The sequence below is a fragment of the Schistocerca americana genome, chromosome 5, assembly GCF_021461395.2.
Source record: "Schistocerca americana isolate TAMUIC-IGC-003095 chromosome 5, iqSchAmer2.1, whole genome shotgun sequence".
Lineage (NCBI taxonomy): Eukaryota > Metazoa > Arthropoda > Insecta > Orthoptera > Acrididae > Schistocerca > Schistocerca americana.
This window is the reverse complement of record NC_060123.1, coordinates 98121660-98138779: the sequence shown is the minus strand read 5'-3', so window position 1 is coordinate 98138779 and position 17120 is coordinate 98121660. Positions and strand designations below refer to the sequence as shown.

The window sequence follows — 17120 nt, the reverse complement described above, 5'->3', positions numbered from 1 at the left end:
CAGCATGTCCAGCAACTGGATGGTCAAGTATTCCGTTGGCTACAGTTTGGCCATTCGTGCAAGTACATAGTTGGTTACATATCATTCACACACAGAATGCTGCACAGTAATTTTAGCACAGCTGGTATATTGGTTATGTGCCATCTGCACAGAGAATGCTGCACAGTAATTGCAACATAATTGATATATAACATGGCTGTTTTCAACACGGCCCTGCCTTTTATAGGACAGGAAATGCTTGAATGGACTATAATAAGAGGTAATGAGTGGTTATGAAATCAGTCTGGCACCTGGGTTTAGGCAATGGAATGACCCATGGGTGCAGGATTGGAAAGGGATGGGCAAGGATATTCTGTAGCTTGGGTGGATGGCAGAACACTGCTTTGGGTGATGTGAGTAGGGCGTTGGATAGGATGTTCCTCATCTCTGGGCATGGCGAGAGGTAGTCAGAGCCCTGTTGAAGAGTGTGGTTGAGCTTTTGAAGCCCACGGTGATACTGGGTGCATTGAAGCAGTGATAGTCCGTGGCTGGTTAACCGGTTTACTTGTGTCAGAGGAGGAGATGGCACAGGAGATCTTGCCATGTATTAGCAGGATAGGGTATTGCCTGTTAATAAAGGCTCTGGTAAAGTTATTGTTTTACATCTACATGATCAATCTGCAATTTACAATTAAGTGCCTGGCAGAGGTTTATCAAACCACCTTCAAGCTGTTTGTCTACCATTCCGCCCTCAAAACACTGTGTGGGAAAAATGAGCTTTGGTTTCTCTTATTTTATGATGATTATCATTTCTCCCTATGTGGGTGGGTGCCAACAAAATATTTTCGCACTCTCACGAAAAAGCTGGTGATTGAAATTTCACGAGAAGATCCTTATGCAACAAAAAATGCCTCTGTTTTAATTAATGCCACATCAATTCACGTATCAAGTTCAAGACACTCTCTCTCCTATTTTGCAATAACACAAAATAAGCTGCCCTCCTTTGAACTTTTTTGATGTCTTCTGTCAGTCCCATCTGATGCGGATCCCACACCACACAGCAATACTCCAGAAGAGGGTAGGCAGGTGTGGTGTAAGCTCTCTGTTTAGTGGATATGTTGCACTTTCTAAATGTTCTGTCAAAAAATCACAGTTTTTGATTTGTTTTCATCACACATTATCTATGTAATCGTTCCAAGTTAAGTAATTCATAATTGTAATCCCTATGTATTTATTTGAATTTACAGCCTTTATATTTACGTGACTCATTATGTACTGAAATTTAGCAGATTTCTTTCAGTACTCATGTGGATGACTTCACACTCTTCATTATTGAAATTAAATTGCCATTTTTCACATCATACAGACATCTTGTACAAATCATTTTACAACTGGTTTTGATCATCTGATGACTTTACAAGATGGTAAATGACAGCATCAGCTGCAGAAATTCTAAAAGAGCTGCTCAGATTGTCTCCTATGTTGTTCACATAGATCAGGAATGGCAGAGGGCCTATAACACTTCCTTGGGGAATGCCATATATTACCTCTGTTTTACTGGATGACTTTCCATCAATTACTACAAACTGTGACTTTCCTGAGAGAAACTCACGAATCAAGTTGCACAACTGAGGCAATATTCCATTGGCATGCGATTTGATTAGAAGTTGCTTGTGAGGATCGGTGTCAAAAGCCTTCTGGAAATCTAAAAATATGGAATCAATTTGACATCCCCTATCAACATCACTCTTTACATCGAATGTCATCAGCATTGTTATTGCACATTGAAGTTATTGATTGCACCTTGCCACTGGTGTACTTTACATATGACCAGAACCTCTCTGAGCTTATTGCCAGATTTCAAGACAGTTTTGTTGTGGCAACTATTAAAAGCACCTCACACAGGAGTTCATGCTAGATTCTGAGCTTTAGTAAAACTTCACCAGTCTTGCATTTTGCATCCTTTTAAATTTCGCGTGCTTTTTTCATTGCTTCTGCAACAGTTTTTTGACCCATTTTGTGTACTACGGGGGGATCAGTGCCATCTCTTATTAATTTATTTGGTAAGCATCTCTCAATTGTGCTCAATACTATTTCTTTGAGTTCAAACCACATCTGATCTATGCTTACGTAGTCAGATCAGGAGTGGAGATGGTCTCTTACAGAGGCATTTAGTAATTTTTCTCTGCTTTTTTTAAATAGATATACTTTGTGTTTATTTTTGGTGAGTTTGGATATTACAGTACTTTGTCTCGCTACAACAGTTTTGTGATCACTGGTCTCATTTCCACTTCAAGTGGACTTCTGAACTAATTGTTCAAAATAATTTTCTGAGAAACCATTTACCGCCAGCGTTAAACATGTATTTTTGCCAACATATTGAGGGAACATTGTAAAGTCACCAACAAGTTTATCTGTATGAGTGACTTATCTATTTGAAAAAAAAAGACTCAAGCTTTCTTTGAATTGTTTAGCAACTGTATTACCTGAGTATGGGGTCAGTAAAAGGAAACAATTACCAATTTATTCTGGTTGTCAAGTATAATCTCTACCTATACTAACTCACCGGAACTATCTACTACAATCTCACTACAAGGTAAAACATTTCTGACAGCAATAAACACTCACTACCAACTGCATTTAATCTATCCTTCCTGAAATTGGTTAGGTCCTTTGTACAAATTGTGGCTGAACACGTTCCCAACTTTAGCTAGCTTTCCATATCCATAACGATTTGAGTTTTAGTGATTTCTATTAGTGCTTGGAGCTCTGATTCTTTCCCAACACAACTACAATTTACAATTGCAATACCAATTGTTGCTAGGTCTACCATCCTCTGTTTGCCCTGCACCGTTTTAGACTGACACCCTTCCAGTAGTTTCCCAAGACCCCTTCCATCAGCTCATGCTTTCCACTGCAAATGCAGCATTCATGGTAAGACTGTAAGGAGAAGACTTTTTGACGAGGAACGGGTGACAGCTGTCAAAGTGGAGGTACTATTGGTGGTTGGTTCACTTCTGCATCTATATCTACATCTACACACTGTAAAGCACCGTGAGGTGAATGGCACAAGATATGTCCCATTGTACCAGTTATTAGGGTTCCTTCTTGTTACATTTACATATGGAGCTCGAGAAGACTGATTGTTTTAATGCCTCTGTGCATGCAGTAATTATTCTAACCTTATCCCCATAATCCCTATGTGAGCAATACTTAAAGGGTTGTAGTATATTCTTAGAGTAATCATTTAAAGCCGGTTCTTGTAACTTTGTTAATAGACTTTCTCAGGATAGTTTATGTCTGCCTTCAAGAGTCTTCCAGTTCAGTTCCTTCAGTATCTCTGTGACACTCTCCCACAGACTAAACAAACCTGTGACCATTCATGCTGCCCATCTCTGTATAGGTTCAATATCTGCTGTTAGTCCTGTCTGGTATGTCTTCCACAAACTTGAGCAGTATTATAGAACTGGTTGCATGAGTGATTTGTAAGCAATCTCCTTTGTAGGTTGAATGCACTTCCCCAGTATTCCACCAATAAACCACAACTTGCAATAAACAAATGTATTTATGGAGCCATCTGAAAGGTGGAGATTAACATATGCCACAATGAGTTTAGTATTATTGGATTTTGACATAGCTGTTGAGATTGACGAGGAAAGAGCACATGATGTTCTTGTCATGATTCCAGATCATGAAAATGTCATTAATAAATGTGAAACAGACAAAGGGTTTTATGTGTTAGCTGGGCAGCAACGGCTCCTCCAGATGGTCCATAAATATGTTGGTATAGGTTAGTGCCATGGCAGTACCATGGATCTGTTTAGTACCTTGGATCTGTTTATGGATTCAGCCTTCAAAAGTGAAATAATTGTGGATCAGGAGGTGATTGATAATTAGGATTAGGAAAGAGTGGTGGGTCTGTTATCAGGGCGATGATGGGAAATGTAGTGTTCCATGGGGATGTCACATCCACAGCGAGTTGCTAGTAATGGTTAACAGGACAAGAAATGTGAAAAGCTGGTGAAGAAAGTGAGCAGTGTCTTGTATGTAAGATGGGAGGTTATGGACAATAGTTTGAAGTGTTGGTCAACAAAAGCAAAGGTTCATTCTGTGGGAGTATTATGAGCAGCCACAAAGGAGTCACCAGGAGAGAGGTCAGTGAGGTTGGGTTGGGTTTGTGAAGTTTAAGAAATAGGTAAAAGGTTAAGGGGGGGGGGGGGGGGGGGGGGAGTTGCTGGTGTGAGGAGGAAGGTGGATTCAAGTGTGAGGTTTTGGATGGACCTAAGATCTTGAGGAGCTGCTGGAGGCCATGATGGACTTCTGTCTGTGTCAATGAGGCATACAAGCCACCACCCTACCATGGCACAGACCATGGTTGTTGGAGAATACATTGGCGCATGTGAGTGTAAGAATTCCAAGGTCCAGTCCATGAAGAGGCTTCTGCAAATAGTTTAGTTGCCCCCTTACACAATCTCTTACTTGACACTTCTGTAGAATATACACATCTTTAATCTCAGCTGCATTGCTCCAGGAGATTATGCTAGAGGGCAGTATTGACTGGAAATCAGCAAAGAACACTAGCAATCCTGCTGCACATTAATACGGTGAGAGGCATTTCTAAGCACAAGTGTACAGATGTGTTTTAGTTAACTTATTCTTATGTCCATGCCAAATCAATTTGTTATTCATCTAGAGGCCAAGGAATTTCATACAATGAGTTTCATTGTTTATGAAACAGTGAAGAACTTTCAGTACTGCTTGAAATGTACTTTGAAGTTTTCACTGGAGCTATTTCTCTCTATTATGTAACACCCTCTCTCTATGATATAAAATATTTTGATTCCAAATTTTAGCCAACATTCTCTCAGGTTCCACTGTAACTGTCCCAAATCTGTTTGAATGAAAAGTGGAGCTACAGAAAAGAATTAAAATTCTTATCTGGTAAATTTCTTGTCAATATTTGTACTGTAAATTCTCTATGAATAGTGAGTCAGTGTCGGCATTTATCATTCTGTGAAACTGTATATTTTCAAAAAAAAAATGGTTCAAATGGCTCTGAGCACTATGGGACTTAACTTCTGTGGTCATCAGTCCCCTAGAACTTAGAACTACTTAAACCTAACTAACCTAAGGACATCACACACATCCATGCCTGAGGCAGGATTCAAACCTGCGACCGTAGCAGTCCCGCGGTTCCGGACTGCGCGCCTAGAACCACTAGACCACCACGGCCGGCTGCATATTTTCCTTCTTAACTAAACCTAAATGACAAATATAAAATACAATATACAATAATTTACAAATAGTACCACTTTACATAATACACTTCATATATTTAAATATTATTTAATCAAGTAAAAGCATTGATGCTGTATATATGACTTTTAAAGATTTTCCAAATGTTTTGACCTCACTATTTGCTTTTATGTGTTCAGGAAGCTTGTTACAAAGTTTCACTTCTATATGGATATTGCATTTCTGTGGGAGGAAACTGTAGATACAGGTCAGATGTACATTACACTTGTGACTGGTTTAGTGATTATAAATAGCACAACTTTTTTTTAAAAAAAATTACTATCCTTACCCATTACATTTACTTTAAGAAATTTAAGTTTCCATAATGTAGACACATGTTAAAGGCCAGATACCACAGAGCTCAAACAGTGGTTTTTCGTGAGTTTATTTGTTTGCGTCCAAACATAATTCTAATGCCCCGTTTTTGCACTCCAAACATGCTAATAATTCATTTTGAGTTTCTCCAATACATGGGCTCTTATTTACGGTGAGAAGGCAAGCAGGCTTGATACACATTCTTTGCTGTTTTCTAACTACAGGAGGATTTTAGTGAGCAAAGAAAATAGCAAGTTTTGCTTAATTCTGTTGCTGCTATTTTATTCTTATGGTAGATAAACCATTTAAAAGGGTGCTCATGTCATAGACGAGAGTTGGATGTAGAAAAAAATTATCAATTGCTGTTGCATTATATCCATCTGTTCTTGGTGCTACTGTTATTGTAGAGAACACACCAAAGCTGGACCTCAGTATTTCTACAAGTCCTAGATCAATACTGCCCAAGTTTACATCATATCACATATAATGACCTGACAACCATTTTTATTACATTTTATTGGTACTCTCTCTCTCTCTCTCTCTCTCTCTCTCTCTCTCTCTCTCTCTCTCTCCCCCCCCCCCCCCCCCCCTCCCCTCCCTCTCTTTCTAATTGCCTGATGAAGTTTAAAATATTTCCCATTGGAGGCCGACAGCTGCTATTTTTATTTTTCAGGTCTGTTATTGATACTAAAGTACATGAAGAGCTGTTTGATACAGCATTTGTTTAGATCTATGGCCAGATACTTTATTTAATTTCTTGTGTGTATAGCCACTACCCCTTTTCCTTCTTTCTGTCTAGAGTAATGTGACTCTAGCTTGTATCCGTTTTCCACTCAGAAATATTTCCCATTGTTCTGACTTCAAGGGCAGAATATTAGCTCACTGTGCATTCCTCCTCTTCCTGTTGTCATAGAATTGTCTTCTGATAGCCATATGAGTAAAATAAATTATTTATAGCTTTCAGCAAGAATGACCAACAAAAAGATTCCTTAATGCAAAAGAGACAGATGGACTGACCAATATTTACTCTAGGAGTTGCACCTGCCAATGTAGCTGACGAACACACAAAAAATAAAAGAAGACACCGATCATGTAGGAAAAGATCGATTGTTACTTACCCTAAAGAAGACCAGCCAAGTTGCAGACAGGCCTGATTAAAAGACACCCACATACCGTATAGCTTTTGGCCACAGCCTTCATCAGTAAACAGAGATACTCTCACTCTCACACTCACTCACTCTCACTCTCTCCACACACACACACACACACACACACACACACACACACTCAAAGCAAGCACAACTCATGCACACATGACTGCAAACTCCAGCTTCTCGGACCGGAATGCAGCATCACATGGGATGCAAGCAACAATCTGGAGGGGGTGGGAAAGGGCAGGGATAGCAGTTTACGGGTAGGGGTGGAAACTAATGCTGTCTGGTGGTGTGTGCATGGACTAGACTGCCAACAGGTGCAGTGTCATGAGGTTGTGGGGCAAGGATGTGGGGAAAAAAAAAAAAAAAAAAAAAAAAAAAACAGCATGAAAGGAGAGGTGCAGGAAAATGTAAACAGATGCATTGGCATAGGGCTGCAAATAAACAGGGTGTGTTACAAGAATGTGAAGGAGATGATAGGACAGAGGGGGTGGAAACTGTTGGGTGGAGGGTGTGGGGATAGTATGTTACCAAAGGCTGAAGCCGGGATAATTATAGGAGTGGAGAATGTGTTTTAAGGATAACTCCCATCTGTGCAATTTAGAAAAGCTAGTGGTGGAGGGAAGGATCAAAATGGCTCAGGTGGTGAAGCAGGCATTGAAATTAAGGATGTAATGTTTAGCTGCATGTTGTGCCACAGTGCGATCTACTTTGCTCTTTACCACAGTTTGGCAGTGGCCGTTCATCCTGGTGGTCATCTGGTTGGTAGTCATACCAATATAAAAAGCTGTGCACTGATTGCAGCAGAGCTGGTAAATGACAGGGTCTCACCAAGGCCTTCACAGACAAGCATTACCCCCAGACCTAGTCTGCAAACAGGTCTCCCATGTCATTTCCCGTCACAACCCCAATCCTCCCACCAACCCCAGAAACGAGCCCCTTCGTCACCCAATTACCCCCCCCCCCCCCCCCAGACTGAAACAACTGACCCACATCCTTCACTAGCTCTTTGATTACCTATCATCATGCCCTGAAATGAGGGACATGCTACATGATATACTTTCCACCTGTCCTAAAGTAATGTTCCATCACCCACACAATATCTGCAACATCCTTGTCCATCCCTATGCCACTCCCAATCCTTACCCCTTGCTACAAGGATCATATCCCTGTGGAAGACCTAAGTTGCCCAATACACCCACCCAGCGCTTCCTATTCCAGTCTTGTCACAGGTTTATCCTATCCCATCAGGGTCCAGGCCACCTGTGAAAGCAGCCATGTCATTTACCAGTTCTGCTGCAATCATTGCACAGCTTTTTATATTGGTATGGCTACCAACCAGTTGTCTACCAGGATGAACAGCCACCACCAAGCTGTGAGCAAGAACAAAGTGACCTTCCTGTGGCACAACATGCAGCTGAACATCACACACTTCATTTCAATGGCTGCTTCACTATCTGAGCCACATGGATCCTCCCATTCACTACCAGCTTTTCTGAACTGTGCAGATGGGAATTATCCTTACAAAACATTCTCTGCTCCCATAATTATCCTGGCCTCAACCTATGTAACATACTGTCCCCACACCCTCCACCCAAGAGTTTCCGTTTCCTCCAAGCAATAGTTTCCACCACCTCTCTCCTATTGTCTCCTCCCCATTATCATAACCCACCCTGTTTTTTTGCAGACCTATGCCAACGCATTTCCTTTTTTCCCCACCTCCCTGCACAACAACAACCTGATGCTGTGCCTGTTGGCAGTCTAGTCCCTCAAGACTCCACCAGACAGCATTCGTCTCTCCTCCCATCTCCACACCCATACACTGCTATCCCTTCCTGTTCCCCACCCCTCCAGATTGCTGCTTGCATCCCAGCCACTGACGTAGGCTGTGGCCGAAAGCTACATGTGAGGGTCTTTTAATCTGGCCTGCCTGCAACTTGACATGTCTTCTTTGTGGTGAGTAAGAAGTCATCTTTTCCTGCATTCTTGATATTTCTAGCTGGATTTTCCATTGTTTGGCTGCAGACACCTAACTTAAAATGCCACATTTCAACCCACATTCTATCAAATAGTATATGAAGGCTAACACTCCTGTAAGTTAGTGGGCAGGCAAGAAGGATGGAACAACCCACCCCACTAAGTGATATACAGTCATAAAGTGTGCTATCTGCGCTGTGAATATGTTCCAAGTGTGCTGGAGTGTACAGAAAGGTCAGTGCTTCACTCACTAGGTTTGGTGCCGAGATGCATAACTTTGATTATCTGTATTTACTGTTTAGTTGTCTGTACAGTGATCTAATAGTACTGAAGATATTATCCACACTGATGGCTTTCTAACCAAAATGTCAGTCAGTCTTAACTGATATTCAAAGAATAATTAAAAGATTTCAGTAAATGTTCTAAACCATTGGGGGACTGAACCAACAAATCATAAGCACACCCAGAATGGACAGGCATGAGACTGTTAGGCTAGCTCACTTGCCGGTCTTCGACAAGTATTCCAACAGGCAATACGAGTCTGCAATGCACGAGTGTAAAAGTGAATTAATGTTTGAATTTGACTCAGAAAATCTTTATGTACGATATCATAATGACACCAAAATTGTGTGAAGAAAGTGTCATGAACTTTCCTGTTGCTTGATAAGTGATAATTAGAATCCGTGACCTTTGATGCAAACATTGCTGAGAGACTGGCTTTCAAATAGTTTCTTTTTATGAAGGTTTATTTTCCTGATTTTGAGATTGAGAGCAATAAAACTCAGGTGACATCACTTTGTTTTGGTTTTCATTGTAGTGATGTTAAGATTTTCCCACTAGTCATTCCAATATTCACCATTAATTGAATACATTTTTGGAGATGTGACCAACAGAGAAGAAAGCCAATGGGGACAATGAGACAGCTTTAGAAGATATGAGGTAAGGAAACCTTCACCTGGTAAGCTAGGGAAGAAACAGGGGAAAACTGCTGGATCTCTTCATTACGATTTGGTCAATGTAGCCCTGCAGATGCAACAATTAGCAAAGAACAACTTCTGCTGTAAGCATGCCTGACACAATAATGTGTCACGGAAGGAAGATTCCTTCTTTGGCCCTTATTTGCTAGTTAACTGGCTAGTTAGTAAGGAGTAGGAACCTCTACACCTTCTTTAAATAGTTGTACCTCCTGAAGATATATCCTTCCCGACCATCTGTCTCTTCGTGAATTTAATAAATTTATTAAGCTTTTGTATATTTTTTTAACACAGAATATTGTGTCAAATAGATAACTGCAAATCTAGCACAGGCCTTTCCTACGAGCTTGGAATTCTGTTACTTGTTTTTCACTGTATTTGATCCTTTGGGGTGTTTTTTTTCTAGCAAAAATGGAGGGTTTCATTCAATTGTGATATACACAATCACAATAAAAGATGCAAAAATTATTTTCATGTAGATTTTGTGTCCTTTTCTAGGGTTTACAGCAGGGTTTTGTAATTTGCTGCAAAAGTCTTTAACACGTTGACGCCAGTGTATTGGAAATCGGGTACAATATTACTAAACAGAGTGGAGTGTGGGGCCACTGGTAGGCACAGTGGGTCAGACATAAACCTCTGTCGTGTCCACTGGTGGCCTCACAGCTGTCAACATGTTGACAAACTCACATCAGACCGAAAGGATGGAATACGGAAACCCAAAAAACTTGACAGAAAATTCAAAAGATTCTAGATTAACTGTTCCTCTAAATCATCTACATTCAAGGTGTTGCATGACAAATAACAATACTGACTGCAAACTGCATACTACTGTTTAAAATGTAGCCTATATAACTTTGGTTCTATAACAAAGAATCAATGAGGCCATGCAGATGTTAACAGCAGGAGACAAACAGTGGCTATTTAATAAACTGAAAAAAGCACTCAGCTGCTTCGAAGTAGCAACTCTCTTGCTAACGGTAATGTGTGAAACATAACCTGAGAAAGCACACAGTTTACAGCAGACTGATTACACTCAATTTATGACATTCACTTCTCTCTGTTAATGTATAGCTTAACTTGCCTACATCCCTTAAGGCTCTCCTGCTAAATGTGATGAATGAATGAGTAAATGAATAGGACCATACATTTTTTTGTAATATCTTTATGACTGGAATATTTGACATCCCTGTCGATGTCATGTACTGTGACTTTTGCTCTAGGTCTAATGTATTTGCATTATACTGGCTGTTATTATTTGTTACTGGTTCCTTTCGTGGCTCAAAAGAGATCATGAAATGTTGTGGGTGAGTGAGAAGTGAAGATACAAAGGTTGCTCAGAATGTAATACGACCCTTTCTTTATCTTTAACAATTATTTATTCCACACTGCAAAAATTACACACAATATTTACAATCCTATTTTCTCACATAATCTCTTTCCAGTTCTACAGTCTTCCTCCAGTCAGACAAGGATGTGAATGCCCTATCGGTACCAGTCCTTATTCTGATAATGAATCCATTTCTTCACTGTACGAATCACCTCCTCATTGTTCTCAAAATGCTGTCCTTTAATGAGCCAAACAAGTAGAAGTCTGAGGGAACTAGGTTAGGGCTGTAAGGTCAATGGGGTACCAATCCTGTTTCATGATGTATTCAGAAGTACTTAAATTTGTGTGAGGCTGAGCGTTTGTGGGGTGAATTGCAACCTCACTTTCTTTGCCGACTGGTAGCTGCACCGCTGACTGCCGAGTTGTAACGTGTGATCCTTGCGAACAAGAACATCGGCGCCCTGCTATGTGTGAAATATGACAGCTGTGGGTCTCATTACCGCTGAAAATCGTGGAGCTCCACTGAACTGCCTTCTAATGACCTCATCCCTTCTGTGTCATGACCAATTGTACTCCTGTTGACTGCACATGCTTCACAGATTCACACACATATTTGTGAATGTTTCTCTCCCTGCATTGACATATTTGATGACAACACACTGCCTGTAAAGTAAAATAAATTTTGAAACATACCTGCAGCTGCACTATCAGAGGAAATGGAAATTTTTGCCTGTGCACTTGGGAAACTTCAAAGAATTCATACCTAATGTTTCTCATTCACTACATTGTTGTCAGCCGAGGAAAAAAATGGGGCATTCCTTTCTTGGCAAACCTCATAGATTGCAGTATAAAAAGAGAAAAAGGGGGGGGGGGGGATATGTTAATGGGAATTAAGTTCGAGAGTTTGTTTGAATACAAGGATGTGTTTGAGGGCAAGTTCCCATCTCTGGAGTTGTGAGAAACCGTATAAAGTGGGAGACTCCTAACAGCCTGTGTGTTATATCAAGCACTCAGGAACCATGGGTCAAGCTGTACGGCATGTTCAGTAAACGGGTGCTGTGAGTCCCCCAGGCACACAATTCTTCTATGTGCAGTTGCACCCAGCCAGTTCAGTGATAAAATCCAGATCAGAGGCTCTTGAAAAAATAGATTGGAAAAGATAAACTTTCTAGCTTAGAATCTTCTAATGATCTGTGGGAAGGAAATGCCAATCAAAAGTCTTTGTTTTGCTTTGGACGAAAATTAAAAGTGATTGTGATAACTCAATTTTTTCCCAATCTGTTGGTCACATGTAACACACTGATGAAAATAAGTAATGAAGTGGAAGAAAGAATTGGCATTCCAAATGAAAAACAAAGGAAATAAAGGAACTGAAAATAGAAAACTGGAAAATGTAATTTGAATGGCACACCAAAATTGAAATAAAGAAAGAGAAGGGAACCAACATATCATTTTACACTCAAGAATTCAATGAAAAAATCTGATATTCCCCAGTATGCATCAGGTGGAAATACCACAAGCAAGTCAGATAATATACTAATCCTTACCATTTAAAAGTGCATTATTTTAGGCACAGAATACAGAAAAGCCAAGGGAAATAAAATCAATAGAAAAAATTCTAAGTGTTGTGATGTCCAATCAATGGCAGGAATATCATAAAGAGGATGACTAAAAATTGAGTGATCACAAGCATGAAAATTAAAGAAAGAACAGTCTGAGACTGCTAATAAACTCAAACAGCAACCTAAATAGAGAATTACAGAAAGCCAAAGGTGCACAAGAAAAGAACAATTTCAGATCCCGAAGGTGAGGAAGAATGGATTGAGTCACACAGTAGTATGGGTGGCAATAGTATGGTCCCCAATAATAATTCACAGACATCTAATGATGAAGAAGAAAAAGTCGAATTTCAGACCCCGAAGGTGAGGAAGAATGGATTGAGTCACACAGTAGTATGGGTGGCAATAGTATGGTCCCCAATAGTAATTCACACACATCTAATGATGAAGAAGAAAAAGTCGATAAAACAATAACTGAAAACGATAAAAAACAAATAACATGAAGAAATTATATAAGAATGGTAAATTTCTTCTAGTTTCTTTTCCTGCAAAGAATATTTCAAACATGTCTGTATTGCTCAATGTATGTTTGAGGATGGTGAAATAGACACAATGGTTCTAAAATCTTGTAACAGTAAAATTAAAAAAAAAATCTTTTTCAGGTTGATAAACACGATCTTAGTATTATTAGACCATCACAGATTATTGACACGCCTCCTTTACAACTATCAAATACCATTAATGAACTTTTGAAATATGAATTCCAAACCACTATGATGCATAAAGTTCCACTTATTTTCCGAGTAACTCTGGTTTTGTTTAGTATCAACTAAGGAATATTTTGCATCTTTACTACTGAAAATTTTGAATTCCACTATTGTAAACGGCTGATGTCTGCACTGACAATTTTTTTTTACCTTTCTATTTACTATCCTTTCTATTTACTATTTAATGTTCCATAGCACTGTTAAGTATACTATTATATAGATCTCAAATGACTAAAGAACCTGAAGATTAAGTCTGCACCCAGTATTCATTTATATTGTATTCCTAAACATCAAATAAACGTAGTTTCATTCCTTAGGGTGTCCGCTATCAGTGCCTTTACCTTCTACGTTCCATTTAAGCTACCACATTACAATCTTTCCTGAATCTAAATACTTAGTGTCTGCATAAGAAATGTATAATTTTGAAGAGGTTTTATAATGTAAGAACAATGAATGGTACAACACTGGGGTTCGCAATTTTTGCGTTGAACGTCAAACAGTTCCTACTTAAATTTTACAACATGTAGGGTTAAACGAAATAATACTCTGTTGTTACGGCCCTATAGTGCAATTTAAAAGTGAAGAACAAAATTGAATTTGAAATGTAAGAACTGATATCTTCAATTACTTCTATAGAACTGAAAGGGCATTTGTTCGTCCTAGAAACTACCCAATATTTGATAAGGTTTCATTATATTACTGCTTTGATATCAAACTTATCGATCATGTGACGGAAAACAAAAGTCCGCCGTCGTGAAATCTTACTCATCTAAAGTTCGTTCTTTCCCATGGCTGATGATAGCTTCACATTTCTTCCATGAATCACCGCTAGCGTCTGAACTGTTCTGTAGTTGACGAAGGGCATTCAGGGTTCTACTACTTAACGATCCATTTAAGTGAGCATGAAGTTCCTGTGAAATACATATTTGAGTATAATTTCAAAACATATAACTGTCATTTAAAATTGGCTGCTACAGATGAAAGAAATACCAATTTGGGAAGTTCCCTGCAAAACGTTGCTACATCCATTGCTTTGAGTTGCAGCGATTCCCGCGCTCAGAAACACAAACGGCCACAAAAATGTAAACATTAGTACAGGATGCAAGTAGTTATGCCAAATTTACGCAAAAGATAGCATAGACATATCATTAAGACAAGTTAAGGCGGATATAATGAAATACCGGTGCTCCTTGAGTTATTGTAAACGAATGTTTCAAGACCGGAAAGAAAGGAACAGAACGCGAGGGAGGTTACTATGAACTGCATTGTGAAGGTAGCCATACTAACTTTAAAATTTAATCTAGGTTTTCCTGCTCAAAACCCAACATACAATAGTAGTATTCCATCAGCATAATACAAGCCCGAAGTTCTATTGGTGTTTTGTAAAGGTCATGTAGTATTTTATGCTTCAATTTCTGGAAATTTTAGGTTTAAGACAGAACGTAACGAAGTAATGGTAACGATAAAAGTTTTGTACGTCGCTAAACATCAACTGATGAGGCAGATTTTTAAATAGTTTACAGCCATTTCCATTTCATCGGTACTCCACGAGGGCAGGGCACAACATAGCGCTTTACTTTCATTGAATTCCTCATAACGAAAACAGTACGGCACTATTCGTCCTCAACCGCAAATATGTTATCCTTTCAAGTAGAGGTGGCAAAAAATAACGTAACTGATAGAAATAACCGGTTATTGAGAAGTAACGGTTACTGCGATAACCGTTCCTCTGATTCTGGCAGTTATTTCAATAACTGTTTAGTGTCAACAGTGCCTCGCGCCATCTGTTGACCGAAGATCGTACTGCGCATTTGGAGGCGTTCTATAGACCATGGGAATAACTGTGAGACTGCGCGCCATCTGTTGATAAGAACTGTGTACTATTTCGTGGGTCTTCGTTATTTTTAGCATAAACAATTAAATAAAGTTAATGTCCGAACCGTGGCTGATAGGAGCTGCAGTACAGGCATTAACAAGTACGGTCGTTCCCTTAAGCCACCGCCTTACGTGTTAATTTAGCTTGGACGGGTAGTACAAGGAAAGTTACTAAGGAATTCGAGCGACTATGGAAATAACTGTCAGAGCCGGTATTCTCCTCTGGCAGTTATCGTTATTGGCTCGTAGTTCTAGCTCTCTGGTAGTTATCGGGCTACCACCACAGATAACCTGGAAGCTGGTAACGGAATAACTGTGTGTCTAGACGTTCCTGACTCGGTGACTCCAGTTAAAGGTCGTAGTTCCAGGTGATATTTCCAGAGAGGATAGTAACTGGAGCGAACAAATATTTTCGTACTGCTACGGAAATAGCCGCTGGCCATCACGAATGACAAATAACATGTCAGAAAGTGTAACATAATACAGTGGAATATAATAATTATTATCCTCATCATTTGTCAGGAGATTGTCAAAATACGTGAATATATCACAGTAACTGCTAATATTTACAGAATTGGTACACTGACAGAATAAAACACAGTTACGTACTTTTAATAAATTTATCGTACACAGAATACCCGATCTTGACTGTTGCAACCAAGTGCTGTCAAAACTGAAATATAGCAGAATTTTTACCTAAGCTGGTCTATCAGTCTCTGTTACGATATTCATCTACAGAGTAGAAGGAGGGGTCACTGGAAGCGTCTGATTCCACCCGTCTGCTTCGACGTAAAGGTGTTGTGGTGTGTGAATGTCATTACGGCACGGTGTTTATGAGTTGGTTTTTGTGTGTGTGTGTGTGTGGGGGGGGGGGGGCTGTCGATCTAGGTTGCAGTGCCGGAATTTGCAGGTGGTAATTAATTTTTTTTTTTTTTTCTAGCTGTGATGTTTTGTGTATTTATGAAGTATTGAATGTGATTTAATTTATGTAGGGATGATTGATTTGTGGACTTTTGGGATTGTGGTTTTATTTTTCGCAGTTGCAGGTGTTGGTTTTTTGGCATCAGTAGCTGTGGTGGACCTATATAGGTCACCGGATAATGACCGATTCCCATTTTCATAATTGTGTGTGTTGATGTTTTAGTATCGTCATCTGAGGTTGACCTATGTAGATCAAGGGAAATGTCTGATTCCAATTTTCGTACTTTTAGTTGTGGGTATTGGTGTTTTGGTATGGTCACCTATAGTTGACCTATATTGTTCAAGGGAAGTGTCCGATTCCTGCAGATTTTTGTTGGTGTAGCAGAATGCTGTATTTTTTTCTTTTTGTTCTTCATTTTGTGTTTTGGGATCATGGTGTGGTTTTTTTTACTAGCTTGTCCTCACCCTAAAACCCCCAACTTCCCGCAGCTGTCTCATTGGTTTGATTGTATTTTTGGTGGGAAATGTTATTGTATTATTTATATGTATCTTCGTGTTTGTTGCCATGTGTATGTAGTGACGTCATAGACACAATTAAAATAGACATTTCCGGCATATTGATGATGGGTGGAATCAGGCACTTATGTATCAAATAGTCATTCAAACACACTGTAAACCGTGCCTTATCTGAAACCAAGTTTTTAATGGTTGCTGACTTGCTGGCAGCTTATTGAAAATGCATGTTCCTCAATATTGAACCCCTTTTGGACCAAGGTAAGTAATTTTAGGTCTTTATGTAGATTGCTGTTCCCATTTCTAGTACTGATATTATGTATTAAGCTATTGGTTGGAAATACTTGTAACAAATTTCATTAAGGAATAAATATACTAGGAAGCAGTGGTTAGAATACAAAGTTCCTTGAACAGGTTCCTACATGATGTTCTTGAATTGATACCACAAACGATTTTTATTACAC

The 17120-nt window shown here is 39.4% G+C and overlaps 1 protein-coding gene across 2 annotated transcripts in view; it reads right to left on the bottom strand.

The window, feature by feature from the left end:
* The window catches only part of LOC124615608 (adenosine deaminase-like protein), an 85011-nt gene extending 70088 nt beyond the window's left edge, over window positions 1-14923 (bottom strand). The window contains exons 1-2 of one of the 2 annotated variants that reach the window (XM_047143603.1): window positions 14338-14584; window positions 14113-14258 (exon numbers count right to left, since the gene is read on the bottom strand). In XM_047143603.1, the coding sequence (XP_046999559.1) occupies window positions 14113-14258; window positions 14338-14376 (185 nt within the window). In that variant the 5' untranslated portion in view covers window positions 14377-14584. Of the gene's footprint in view, window positions 1-14112; window positions 14259-14337; window positions 14585-14807 lie in introns of those variants that run through there. The other variant, XM_047143604.1, reaches the window with a different exon arrangement.
* Window positions 14924-17120: the final 2197 nt, after the last annotated feature.